Raw genomic sequence first — 14,758 nt, 5'->3', positions numbered from 1 at the left:
TAAAAGACCCAGGAACTTTGCAGGAACTTCTGGATTCACAACTCCCCTCAGGTCATCAACAAGTCTGTATTTAATGTGATTTCATTTTTGAATGTTTTATCTTTATTTGTGGCCTTTAAAAGTAGATAACAGCATCTGAAATAAGTACCTGTGGATGTTTTTGACCCGATCCTAGTCATGTGACTAAAGTCTATTCTTGCAGACTGTATTTTTTAACGTGTTAATTTAATTCCCTGAATTACTATTTGGGTTTTACCCAAACTGAGACAGGACTGAGATGTATTTTTAACCATTACTGCCATAGATTTTGGTCAAACTGATTAGCCATAGCCTACTATACATTGGCATATAGAAAAGCGCTCCTGGGCATGACTCTTTTGGATAATGATGTCGTGTTACCAGGATGCAGCAAACCCAATGCATCAGAAAGTTCAAATAGTTCTATAAATGTATCTCTTTCTCACATCAAAACCTGGGCCAAGTTTGATGCTAGTTGGCTTAATTTCATGTCAGAGAACATTGATTTAATCAGTAATTCCTAGGTATACATCTTTCAATAAGGAGTCTAAGGTTTTTATTAGGCACTTTTTATCATAATTTAATATATTGCCCATGGGTCAATAAATTATTAAGTTTATATGTTGAACTTTTTTTTTTTCACTGAAAAAGATACTGTCATGTGTTTTAGGTTTATTGATTTCCCCTAAATACAAGTTAGTGTTCATTTAACCAAAGATTTTCTAAGCTGAATAATGCTTCATAATAAATGCATTAAAGAATTATATCCATTTATTTAGTCTTGCTAGGTAGATGAAAATAACTGATAAGGAAGCTGAAAGGTATAAGTGTTTTAACTTATCCAGATAGAGAAGGTCTCAGAGTAAGAGGTTAAATGTTATTCACTGAAATTCTGGGTTTGCTTTCATTTTTATTTATTTCCTATTTAAAGAAGCATAGAAATAAACTTATTGTCAGTTCTTCTTATCCAATTACTCCAAGAAAGAAGAAAACATGAAAGAATAAAGCTAGAGTGGCTTTATCTAATATTTTATAAACTAGAGGCAGGGGTCAGCAAACTGTGATCTACAGACCCTCTGTCTGATTTTGTATATAAAGTTTTATTGGAACAGAGCCACACTTACTTGTTTACATATTGTCTATGACCGTTTTCAAGTTACAACAGCAGAGTTGAGCAGATGTAACAATGACAATATGGCCCACAAGGCCTAATAATATATTTACCGTCTGACCCTTTAAGAGAAAGTTTGTGATACTTGAATTAGAGAGTCTCTATTAAGTAGAATTTCTAAAAACTATTTTTTATAATTGTGATAAATGATAGCCTTAAATTAAGGTTTTATAAGCTCTGGATGTACCTTCGAAATCAAAACAACATTTCAAATTGTGTTAAGTATCATTTAGTGAAAAGTGTATTTTGCTTTTTTATGGTGTGTTATAATGTGGTAATCTCCTTCCTTCATGTTTCATTAGGACATTTGCTAATATTCAGATATGATTTAAAAAGAATCACTCATTAAATAACTTCATGAAGTTTTAATGTAAGCATGCTGAAAATTCATTTATCATCCTTCACAGAGATATATCAATATGCATTTTACTACCACGGCTGCCAGTTACTTCACCCCTTTAGTGAGCCTTTGCTCCCCTTCTGTAGTCATATGGAGTGCTCACAACAGACCCCACCCTGCCCACAGCTAATAATGGCAGAATTAGGATCTGAACATAGGTCTCTTTGGCTTCAGAGTCTGTTGCCTTTCTATTCCTTCATACCATCTTAAAAAAAAAAAAAAAAAAAGTGAAATCCTTGGACCATTTCAATGCCTTTATACTTTGTTACTGATGCCAGAGAGTACAAATTTACTATTCCTACAAATGGTTCTTTTGTGCCCTTTTCAGAGATAGTCTGCTGGGTTAAGCCAAATGAACCATAGATCTGATGAAGTCTGGGAATTCTTCTGTCACTCCTGTGCAAAACACAAAGGAAGATACCATCTTTTTTATCGTCTGATTTCTTCTTATAAAGATACACTTATCCAAGTCTGAATCCAAAACTAAAAAACATTTTTCTCTTTCTTGGATAGCTATAAACTCTTCCTTTTATCAATTCACAAAAAAGGTGCACATCTTTCTGTTTCCCCTTTTTTGCCATAGCTGCCAGGATACTCAGAGCTGAGTCTTCATTTCATTCATCACTTCTGTTTTACCACCTTTATTTCTCAGTTCTCGTTCCTTAGGTTTGTGTGACCCTCGTTCTTTTTTGGATGTAGGCAGTTCATAATTAATTAGTAGTTGGAATAACAAGTTGATCTTAAGATGAAGAAGAAAATAAGTACTCATTATATTGGCTATAGTTTTTCTTTATTTTTTTAACCCACAGATTGATCTTCAGACATTCCTTACTCTCACAGATCAGGATCTGAAGGAGCTAGGAATTACTACTTTCGGTGCGAGGAGGAAAATGCTGCTTGCAATCTCAGGTGAATAGGAATATTCATTCATATTTTACAATCTGAGTAACCTCTGCCAGTGGTCTCAGCCAGTGGGACTGGTTCTGCCCATCAGCCGCTTGCTTACTCTCCTGATCCCTTGTTGGTTATGGTTTTGGAGGGTTTTCCTATCAACAGAGTGACAGATGCTGAGAATATCCTACTCCTTCATCAAGGCATAGCCTGAAAACCTGCCTTGACAGTGTTGTTCCTGAAAACAGTTTCCTTCAGAAAGATCGAACCAAAATTGTCCTATGAAGAACACTGGGGGAGGGCGCTTTCATTCCCTTCTTCACAGTTGTGTTAAGCAGTCATCACTGGGTCAGTGAATAACAAATCTTGACTGGAAGTCGTTGTTTCAAAGGTGCATGTCCTTGCACACCAACAGAGATCATTGCACTGAGAATAAAAGAATGCTCGCTGGTAAAGCTTGGAACCTGGCAGTATTAACATGTCCTAATTCTTTTTCATTTTTTCAATGTTTTAATATAATTTGTGTGTCACAGAAGGATATAGTATCCTGAGATAGTATCAGAATCAAGGGAAATCACGTTGTCTGCCTCCCTAGGCTGCTTTCTTTGTGCCTCTCTTGCATATTCTGTGTTTTAGAAAATGCTGCATACATATTCATTGGGTGCCACTCATTTGGAAGGAATTGAACCAGATGATGAGTCAGGACTTGGCAAATGCAGAGTATTGCACCTCCAAAAAGTGTTTAGAGAAATATGTGGAAGAAATTTGGAGGGGGAATGGGATTCATTTTTGAAGACTTTCCAATAAAGTTCTTGAATGTTAAATTTATATGCGCCCCAATCTCTCTCAAAAAGACAGAGACACCAAGGGCGGAAACCAAGTGTCATGTGCTTTGAGAAAATGGTTTTGCTTTTTCAGAACACTGAGTTTTCAGACTATGCCTCAATGAGGCTAGCAGTTGCATCCAACTGGTGAAAGTTCATTCCAGACAGCATCCACTTATGGGATCAGCAGACAAAAGTGAAAATACCTCAGTTGTTTTCCATTTGATTTTATCAGCACATTGCATACCCCACCCATCTCCCTTACCTTCATCAAAGCAGCTTTGAAATAGGAGTAGAAATCCAACCATTTAGCTTCCTCGTGGCAGCCTGGTAGGTTCTTCCATGAATAATTACAGTGCTACACACATCAGTTTTAGAAGTCTTCCTCCCCTCCAAAATGGAGCTCCACAGTGGGAAGGCACAGTGGCTATATACTCATAAAATCAACTTTGTATTGTGGAAAGAGCACTGGATTCAAATAGGAGACCTGGGCTTTGCCTCTGCTAAATCCTGGGTCTTTGGGTGAGTTTCCAAACCTCATTTGGTTTGGGTTTGTTAATCATGAAGGTGAAAAGATGATTGTAATGGTCACCTTTTACTTCTAAGATCTATCCTTTCAATGTGATCTATTGGGCTTAGTGAAAATAGACAACTCGAGTTTTAACAGTATATTTTACTAGCAGGATACTCCTTTGTTCTTTTTTTCTTTTTTATTTAAATCATTTGTGCAATGGGGTAGTTTTCCCAACTCATTTGTTTACTCTAAAGCTCAGTCTTGGGACTATTCCTAGATTCAAGTTAACTTCATATGTTTTCATATTATTTTATTAATTGGCAATGAAATTGATACACTACTTGAAATTTGATTAACTTGCATAGTCACCACCCCTATACTGTTGAAAGATGCCTGTGGGCCAGCACTTTTATGCTGGAGAAGGGTATTATAGTCCAAAGTTTCATAATCTCACACTAGAGATTCATGGAATGGCAGTGATAGTATAATAAAACTAAGTTCTTTCTTTCTGTACCAACCTAATTCCAAACTCTGTAAAGCTTATAGCAATAAGCAGATACCTCTAAATACTTCCAAAGTCACAGATGGGTCTTCAGTTCCTTTGCTCTGGAATACATCCGTACCCTTTACTCTGGCTTTTGGGGAGTAGGGTAGTAGTAATCAGAAAGTATTTTGAATCCTCCTTTTTTAAAAATATTTTTTTCTAGCCATCATCTTCAGTGTGATTCTGTTGAAATTATAGAGTACTTCTGGAGACTTCTCTCAGTGGGGTTCACAGGTCCTCTTGCTTGTAAAGGGAGTTAGAGACTTTGAATAAGCCTGATGAATGCTCTGCACAGCGTGTAGTATGTGATTACTTTGAGGATAATTTTGCCTTATTTTGTTGAGTGCATGTGTTTGAAACTGATAAATCATTTTCTCTGCAAGCAACAAGTTTTTATGGAGAAATCCTTCATCAAAAACTTCTTTTCCCAGCTCAGCTTATCAGATAATGAAGACATCTACCTATAGTCCCTGAATATTCCATTTTCTGATAGATAGCAGAATAGGGGGGCAGCCTTGACTCATGTTTGCCCCGTGGTTACACAGGTTGGTTAGATGCAGAGTTTGCTCAAAATTTCTTTTTAAAATTTTATAGATATTTAACTTATAATGGAAGTTGTTCTTTCAGTATGAGATTTTGTTTGTTTTTAAGCTTAGGCTAAAAGACATTTGTTTTAATGTTATGTGAGTAGGAGTCGGTGATAGTTATCTCTAATGGAGATGGATCAAGGAATGAATTTGATCTTTCTTTTTTCAAATTCACTATATTTGGGAAACTCACAGATTTCCCTCACACTATTTTAGTGATTGGTTAAATGTACAGGGACTCAGTGAAAGGAAGTGTAGCAGCCTGTTGACAGGCTTCCTGCCACGGCCTCAGGTAGATCTAACATCTCCCGACCTATTCTTTTAGTTTGTGACTCTGTTCAGATCCGCAACAAGATCCTGAGAGCTGCCAGGATTGTGTGAACCTTGGAATTTCAAAGAAAAAGGTTGGTATTTTCCAAAACTATCCTTTAGGCTTACTGAAAAATACCAGAGGAAGGAATTTGTTTTTTAATTTAAAAAACAACAGTGACAATCCTACAGTCTCTTCAGTAGGACTTGGTCCTAGATGACCCCTCTGGAAGGTGTATCTCTGTGCTTCACATTTAGAAATATGTGTGTGTACTCGCTAAGAAACCGCATCTGTAGGAAACGGCTGAGTTCCTTGGTGATCGTTTTACTCTTTGAAAGTGCTAGCTGATGACTTTTCAAAATAAAGTTTTCAATGTATATTAAAAATATTTTTATCTTCAGTGGCCCTTCTGTTTTCATGTGCTCCTATATACACATTTTATGTGCTGGGGGAGAATGCTGTTTGGCCTCATCCTTTCCTTTGGCTTAGGAATGTCCTCCTGATTTGAACGTTATTCCTCCATAAGAAAATAGATGCTAAAGATGATCTCCTGGCTTGAGAGTGATCAAACTTTCCCAGGCTGTACACTTAAAGAAATTTGTTTATTCTTAACATTCTTATAAGTTTGCCTTTAAATATATTCAATTCTGTCTTGCTTTTATGAATTCTGAAATGTTTTTGTTTTTTAACAAGATACATGTGTTCAGTTTTTACCAGGAATGTCATTGCTACTGTGTTCCTGCAGGGACTTGAGGCAATAGCCATCTGCATGTATGCGTGCCTGGGTCTTTTTCTTGTAAAGATATCTCTTTCCTTCTTCAGAGTTTCTAAATGTTTGTTTATTTTAAAAGTCAATTTGGTATGCTAAAATATGAAGTAAAGCTCTGTTTTCTGGCATCGTGGGGACTACCAGATTATATTCCGGTGCTTTGGTCGGCCTTCCCAGACAGATGAATAACTACAGCTCAGTGGCCAGGACACTAATCAGGCAGAGTTTCAGCGGTGTCACTTAGTAGCTGTGTGGGCAAGTGACTTGGTCTGTTTTCAAAATCTGTTTTCTTATCTATGTCATAGGGAATGATCATATTGTCTATTCCTTAAGAAAAACTTGAATAGGACAAAATAAATGTAAAGTGCTCATCGTAAGCCCTAATGAATCACTCTTATTTTTCTTCTCTCCTAAGACCTGTATGAGTAAACAAAAGAGAGATATCACCATTGTTGCTTCGACCCAATAGGGCAGGTATTTACATTTTGGAAGGCAGTAGAGTAAAATGTTGAGGGTCTGTCTTCCAGAACTTGGAGACAGGAGTATGTCCAGCCATATGGTTGTCATTAATCCCAGGTAACCCCTTACAAACCAAGTCTATGACCCCATCCTGAGCATTTACAGTTGTTGGCTATAATTTACATTGTAACTTCAGAATTCCAAAGGGGATTTTATATGTATGTGGTTGAAAAAGTATAAGCATCGTGCGGATGTAAGGTGTTCAATTGCCTGCTCCTCTAGCCCTAAAAAAAAAAAAAAAAGGCATTGAACTTGTATGTTAACTTGAGTAGTAGTGTCATATTAACTATATTGAGTCTTCCAATCTATGACCATGGATGCCTTCTAAGTTAGTCTTGCAGCTCCTTTATGCCAAAGAATTTTATTCCTGTTGATACATTTAAAAATAAAATTGTTTTCTTAATTAAAAAAAATAACTTAAGGCAAGAAGGCAAATAAACTATATACACTCTCTATTTTAAATTGAATAAATTTCAGCATATTTTCATTCGATGGCTATCAGAAGCCCTGATTTCCATAGCCTGAAAATTCTGTGTACCCGTGTGAGCTTACCAGAAGAATTACATTAGGGACTCAAGGAGTGGGGCATAGATGGGGTGGACATCTTAAGTAAACAAAGAAGTCTGCTTCATTTAAATTTTTACCTTTCTGACTAATAATTTTTAGTTAGCAGAAGATAAACTAAAGTGTTTTCTAAGTGTTTTTCTTTCTTTAAAATTCAAATAGGGAACCTCAGTCTTCCCCTGAAAATTTGGATTCAAATACTGGTTGTTATTAGATATTAACTTTCTAAGCTGTTTACAATTTTGTTGTTGTTGTTGTTCAGAGAAACCTATAGAGATGCTGATGTATCTATTTCTAACTCAAGAAACTGAGGCTTCATGAGTTAGTAGAGCCACAGGGACTGTGGCTTATTATAATTAACCCTGAACAATAGGGATTTGAACTGTGTAGAAATACTGAAAAAATTAAGAAAAAGGTAGACACATCCGTAATGAATAAAATATAGGTGAATACTACTCTCCTTTATCATTTGCTTCCATAAAACATGTCCATCTATTGTAAAATATTAACATTTATCAAAACTTACAAAAGGAACGTACACGGTGGCATTCTCAGTTAAGAGAAATGTAAACAAATAAAAGATGCAATATTAAATCCTAACCGTATACAATTAACTGTGGCATATACTGTACTATAATAATTTAATAGCCACCTCCTGTTGCTATTTCAGTGAGCTCAAGAAACACCATGGGACACTAATCATCTCCACGTAAGCAATTCATCTTTCCAGTAAATTGCATATCACAATAAAAAGTAATCTCTCACAGTCCTTATGCATTTGTCATTGTGGTGGTGCAATATCATAAACCTCGAATGCCATAGGACCCTGACAGAGTACCTCTAATGATGCTGTCAGTACTCTTAAGAAGCAAAGTCTTAACATTGTAAGAAAAAGTCGAGTTGCTCCATATGTCCCATAGCTTGAGGTCTGCAGCTGTGATTGCCTACATTTCAAGATAAATGTATTCGGTGTAAGGACTATTGTTTAAGAAAAATCACAAAGCCATAGCCGCAGCTTCTCTAGCAGGCACAAAACCTACACGTTTTGCATGTTTCTATCTCATACTGAAAATGCAGCTTTTATGTGGGTATAGGATTGCTTTAAGAAAGGCATATATGTTGACTCTAAAATGACGTAAGAAAAAGTAAAGTTATTCTATGACAATTTAAAGCAAAAGGAAGATAAAGATCTGAGCTAGTGAACTTCACACTAGCAAAGGACAGTTTGATAATTTTAGAAAGAGATTTGGGCTTAAAACTGTAAAGATAACAGGAGAAGCAGCTTCTGCTGACAAAGAGGCAGCAGACAAGGTCCCAGAGCCATTAAAAAAATCATTGAGGAGAAAGGATATCTACCTCCCCAGGGAAAAGGGTGCCACAGAGGACATTTATTAGTATGGAAGAGAGGTGAGCATCAGGATTCAAGGCAGGAAGGGAGAGGCTAACTCTACAGTTTCACGCAAATGTTGTCAGGTTTATGTTCAGGACTGCCCTCGTCTATAAAGCTATTCACTCTCAAGTTTTGAAGGGAAAAGATAAATACCAGCCACCAGTCTTTAAGTTGTACAGGAAGGCCTGGATGGCAAGAACCCTTGTTCTGAATTGATACCATTGATGATTTGTTTCTGAAGTTGGACAATACCTTGCCCGTTGAAGTTATTTTGATTTTGGACAATGCCCTTGGCCACCCAAAACGCCATGAGTTCACCAAGGAAGGTATCACAGTGGTCTACCTTTCCCCAAATGCAAAGTCTTCGATGCAGCCTCCAGGTTTAAGGATCATTATGCATGGTACTCTGTGGAAAAGATTGGCGATGCTAAAGAAGAGAAAGAATCTCATTAAAGAGAACATCATGAAAGTCTGCAAGGATTACATCACTGAAGATGCCACCATTGTTACAGAAAAAGCTGCAAAGCCATCAAGCCCAAAACAATAAACTCCTGCAGGAGAAAACTATATCCAGATGTTACATATGACTTTACAGGATTTATGACAAAGCCAATCAAGGAAATCAGGAGACAGATTGTGGATATAGAAAGAAAGGTAGGAGGTAAAGGATTTGAAGATAAGGATCTTGGAGGAATTCAAGAGCTAATAGACACCACAGCAGAGGAAGAAACAGAAGGTAAAGTGATAGGGACAAGTGCTTCTGAGCCAGTGTCAGACAGTGAGGAAGACAGAAGAAGCAGTGCCAGAAAACAAATTGATACTAGACAACCTGGCAGAAGGGTTCCAATTATCTAAGACTGCTTTTGACTTCTTCTACAAGATGGATCCTTCTGTCATACAGGTATGAGCACTGAAACTAAAGCAGATGGTGGAGTAAGGATTGGTATGTTAAACTTTTCTTAATGGAAAGCCAAAAAAATACTGAAATTATGTCTTTATATATTTGTGTAAAGTTACACTGAGTGTACCTGCCTCCCTTGAGACAGCAAGACCAGCCTTCCTCCTCCTCTTCCTCCTTCTCCTCCTCTTACTCTTCCTCAGCCTGCTCAACATGAAGTCAAGGATGAAGACTTTATGATAATCTACTTCCACTTCATGAGTAATAAATGTATGTGCTTTTATGATTTTAATATTTTCTCTTTATTGTCAGCCAACATACAGTATACAGTGTATATATTTAATCAACTGTTTTTTGTCTATAAGCTTCTGGTCAATGGTAGGCTATTACTAGTTAAGTCTGGGGTAGTCAAAAGTTATACATATACATGGATTTTTGACTGCATGAGGAGGTGAATGGCACCCTAACCCTTATGTTCAAGGGTCAAGTATATTTCACAATGCTGCTCCAGTGTCCTCGTGTTGAGGTGTAGGGTCTTTTTTACATATCTGACTTGAGTAACTTAATGATTGATGCATTTGACATGAATGAGTTCAGTAGCTGAAATTTTCTGTGCCATTGGTAATACATCTTTTCATACACCTTTCATCAACTTCAATTGTTCCTTTTGCCTTTGAAATGACATTTGGAGTAGGTCAAACTGTTTAAGTTGGTTAGAGATTTCTGAGATGATATCTCCCCCAGATAATTTACAAACTGTAATAAAAATTATTTGCTGTCCAGAGTTTACAAATTGCAGTGAAACTATTTGCTGTCCTTGGTTCTCTTGGTTACTAATATGTTACCTTTAATATCATACTTACTAGTATTTTCAGAAATGTCTTGGCCATCAAGTAAATGTTTTCCTTTTGCTACCAGATTTGACTCCCCCCCCCAAAAAAAAACTTACCGTATCATTTTCTGAGCTATTTCCTGCAGTATATATAGAACTTCTCTGTTGTGCTCCTAACAGTTCTCTCTCCCTCTCTCTCTAGAATTAAATAAAAACCGAAGAAAGCTTTTTGAGTCGCCAAATGCACGCACCTCTTTCCTGGAAGGTGGAGCCAGTGGAAGGCTACCCCGTCAGTATCACTCAGACATTGCTAGTGTCAGTGGCCGCTGGTAGCAGTGCCCTGTAGGCACACACCTGCCAACTAACTGTCAAGATGGACACAGATCTGTGAACAGCTTTCACTGCACAACATCCATAGCATTCTGGGTGTCTGGTATGAGGACCAAAGCATCTTATTCTCACCTGTACTTTTTGACAAAAAGGAAGAAAAGAGAGAAGATGTCCTTGTGATGTTATACAGAACACTACATATGGATTTCTTTTCTAAAATGGCCATTGGACAGAATTTACAATATGAGGATAGGGCTTATTTCCTGTTTTTATTTACCTATATAACATGCACTGATTCCCTTTTTTTTTTTTACTTCAAATGAAGGATAAATTGACATCTGGGATGCCAGGAAACTTAGGAGTTATTTTGTTTGTTTTGTTTTGGTATTTGGGGATTTTTAAAAAAAATAATCAAAGTGGAATTTTCTGGTACTGCTTTAAAGTAATTATTGAGGTCTTCCAGCACTTTACTCATTCTAATTTCTTGTCCTGTGGAAATTCTTGCTGTTTCCATCCCTGTCTCTCATTTTCATGTCACCTGATATATTTGGTACAGGTCAGATTAGGACACCTTTTTCTGACTGTATCAGATTTTTATTGGAAATGGTACTGGATGTTAATCTCTGTGCAGAATATTCTGTGACTCTGGGAAACATAAGTGAGTCTACTTAGTTCTGGACCAATTCTTTTCATGTATGTCAGCATCCTAGAAACACTTAGCAATGAACCCAGTTCATGGTAACAGGTGCAGAGAAAGACCAAATGGACTTTGTAATATTAACCCTTTGCAGTCATCATACTTAGCTGCTGCCTGTTTTGCTAAAAATGATTTTAATGGTTGTCTAGAGGCAAAGGGCTGTTTTTAGTATATTGCCACTAAAGGACATTTATTTATATCAAACTTTATTTTTAGATATTATAAGCATACAGTACATAATTGATGAAATTGATATTTACTAGAGATTTATGGTAGAGAATGGACAACATTCAATAACTGGAGCCCTAGGTTGTCACTTTATTTAAAAAGACAAGTAATCATCTGACAAGACAGCACTGTTGCCATTACGAGGAGAAATAAATTACGATCCTTATCACGTACATATTAGCTATGCTCTGTATGGTCACAAGACTTTCCTAAAAACATGTCTGTCTACTTGAAGTAGACTTGTGTTTTTTGAGAATAGAAAGGATTATTTGAGTCTCCAGGGTGGCAATTTATAAAGATAGCTGAGTTCCGAAGGGGAAAAATTGATTATTTTTAAGTGACTAGATTCATTGTTATTATACTGTGAAAGTCCAAAAAATCAGGCAACATTGTTTCCTGGGTCTTTTCAGATATCTTATTGTGGATTTATGAAGGGTTTCCAGTCTATCAAAAAAAAATCACCAAAGTGCCTTTCTTCCTTCAAAGCAATATTATTTCCAAGTGTATTAATGTGTCAGAAAACTTTCCCATAGGAAATGTCAGTTACCTGTACTGTAACCACTTATTTATGTTCAGTATTCAAGATTTTCTGCATGGACATAAACCACTCTCGTGCTCTCAGCAGAAAGCATTAGACAGCATACAAAACAACCTGGGGCCTTTTGTGCACATGTGGGATAGGAAATACTTGCCTGATGTTTTTCCACAGCTGAATCTTACCATTAAGGTAAGATCAAGAATTAGACATTTTGCACTCAGAAGAATCTTCACTTTAAAAAGATAAATGAAGCCTTGATCGATGGAACAAATTGGGAAATTAAAGGAACTGTTGAGGTGAATGGATACTACAGATTGAAATTTAATTCTTAAGAAACAATAAAGTATTTTGGCCTGAATTAACCAAAAAAAAAAAAAAAAAGTAGTATTGGTTACTTTGAAGGCATAGATAATGGGCCTGTCACAGAATTATCAGTTGTAACTGGCACTAAGGAGCTGCCCTTCCTAAACTAAGTCCTATCTGTTTAGAGATGTAGAGCTAAATCACTCCCTTGTCCAGTACAGTGGAATTGTCCTGGGCCTGTGAATACAGGTGATCTGGTGGATCACGTGATGGTCATCTGCCTGCTTTGATGATACTAATGCATCATGCTGTAAACATTCAGCACAGGTTAACCATCGCAGATTTGTTTCCTGTTCAATAACTCACTGTTCAGAATTTTATTAGGTCTTTAATAATACCTCCCGAATAGAAAAGTCTTTCAGAGCTCTTTACTATGCATTTGCCCCAGGAGGAAGGTTGAATGACTGCAGCATTAAGTTGACGTGAGCTTTATGAACAGTGCTTTGATACTATGCCAAAGGGAGAAGGGTCCCACTTAAACTAGATTAAATAGGGTGGATAAAAATAAATAAAAACACTGGAAATTATTTTTCTCACTTTCTCTCAATGCAATGAAGGGAATATGACAGGACAGTATGTGGCGTTGTCGATATATGATGCAAAAAGTATTTTGATTATTTGAATAAATGTTAACTTTTAATCAATCTATGCCTTAATAGTGACTGGCTATCTGTAAATAGAGAACAGATACAGATTGTATTTTTGTGTGGGTTTTTGTCCTTTTAGTGATTTTTTTTAAAAACAAAATGAGAGATGGAATTAACATTGAAAATGGGAATTTTTTCTAACCTAATCAATTGTTACATGAAAATAAATTTATATAACCCCTTTGTATTGCTCTTGCTAGATGAAATGTGTCTTTTTTAATAGAAAAAATATATAAACTCTATGTTTATCTTTGTTTCTTCAGAAAACCTTTGTCGGGGGTGTGGGGGTTGTTTTCAGCAGTTGACAGTTGTTTTCCGCAGGAGAGCTGAATATGCGTTTTCTGTCCTCTTGTTTCTCATTGACATTCCTCATTTCCAACAAGATGCTAAAACACTTCATTTTCAACAGTGAATCCTGGACTAGCAATCAATTACTGTTTCTCCAGCCACCCACAGGTACATACGAAAAGAGTAACATTATAGAACAGGTTTTATTTTTGTTATTTCTTCCTTTGATGAAGACTGAAGCATATGACCGCTTTGACCACCTCTTTCATCAGCAGGGGCATGCTGTATCGAAGTGATCCTGGGCTGCTTGACCCGGGTTCCCACTTCAGAGCCTGGCTGCTGTGCCATCCCTTCCTCGGAGCAGTCACTGCTGTGTTCTTAGATTCTGACTATACTCATTTTCAAAAGGAATTGATACCATATTTCTGATTCTAAGATTTGGCTATCACAGATGCCCAACCTGTTTTCTTCTCTGCTGCAAATTGAAAGAATAAAAAGTATTTTGGGCCACACATTATCAATACACAAACACTAACAAAAGCTGATGAGCAGGGAAAAAAAAGCTTGCACATATTTTTCATGCTATCTGACACCACAGATAAGCAAAACTTCTTCCCATAATCTTCATGTGGCCCATGGGCTGCAGGTTGGACATCTCCCTGGAAGACTTCAGCGAACTCTAGCCTCCACCCATTGTGCTCCCAGGAATGTCTCCACTAGACTTATAATTGTTTCTAGAACAAGAGAACAATTGAAATCTTTTTGTAATTTAAAACTTACACATGATTCAATATTATCCATTCATTTACTCACTGTTCATGATGTAAATATTAATGATACATAAATATTTCATGAGCAACTGACAGGCCTTAGTCAAGGCACAGCAGGGAAAAAGCAAAAGCCATTGCCCTCTTGAGCTCATATTCCAAGAGGAGAAAGATGGAGCTGATGTGGAGACTGGAGGGGGAAATGTCCCTGCCCTTCAATGTGGGACTCTGTGTGTTTTATCTCACTCTGAGGAAATTCTTGAGAGCTGTCTAGAAACTCATTTTTAACAAAACTGTTGAAAGTGCCCATCAAAATACTCTTTCCATTCATCCCCCTCATCCCTCCCTTTTTTCTAGTTCCATGGATTTAATCACATTCTCAAGAGGGGAGAGTGGCCAAAAGGGTTCTGTTCCATCACTTTGTAGTTACACCCTATGATGGTAACCGTCGGGGACTCATCACTTCTTAGATTTGGCTCTGAGTGATTTTGTAGTTTTTAGAAATCAAGTTTACCTTAAAAGAACCACCAAAAATACTCCCAAAACTGCAGTAATAACTTGAAAGTTAATTCCATATGTTAATTCCACAAGACATTCAACAAGGAAATAAAATGGAATCTTCTTAAATGACTATTTACATGGAAACTTCACTCCCTTGCCTATATAAAT

At 36.8% G+C, this 14,758-nt stretch overlaps 1 protein-coding gene across 3 annotated transcripts in view; it reads left to right on the top strand.

Moving 5' to 3' along the window:
- BICC1 (BicC family RNA binding protein 1) overlaps nucleotides 1-13,232 on the top strand; it is a 320,218-nt gene extending 306,986 nt beyond the window's left edge. For 2 of the 3 annotated variants that reach the window (XM_053585644.1, XM_053585646.1), the window contains 2 exons: nucleotides 2,399-2,498; nucleotides 10,434-13,232. In XM_053585644.1, coding sequence (XP_053441619.1) covers nucleotides 2,399-2,498; nucleotides 10,434-10,564 — 231 coding nt within the window. In that variant the 3' untranslated portion in view covers nucleotides 10,565-13,232. Of the gene's footprint in view, nucleotides 1-2,398; nucleotides 2,499-5,274; nucleotides 5,354-10,433 lie in introns of all 3 variants that reach the window. The other variant, XM_053585645.1, reaches the window with a different exon arrangement.
- The last annotated feature ends 1,526 nt before the right edge of the window (nucleotides 13,233-14,758 follow it).

The sequence above is a fragment of the Nycticebus coucang genome, chromosome 3 (assembly GCF_027406575.1).
Source record: "Nycticebus coucang isolate mNycCou1 chromosome 3, mNycCou1.pri, whole genome shotgun sequence".
Taxonomy (NCBI): domain Eukaryota; kingdom Metazoa; phylum Chordata; class Mammalia; order Primates; family Lorisidae; genus Nycticebus; species Nycticebus coucang.
This window is presented reverse-complemented; position numbering and strand designations above follow the sequence as displayed.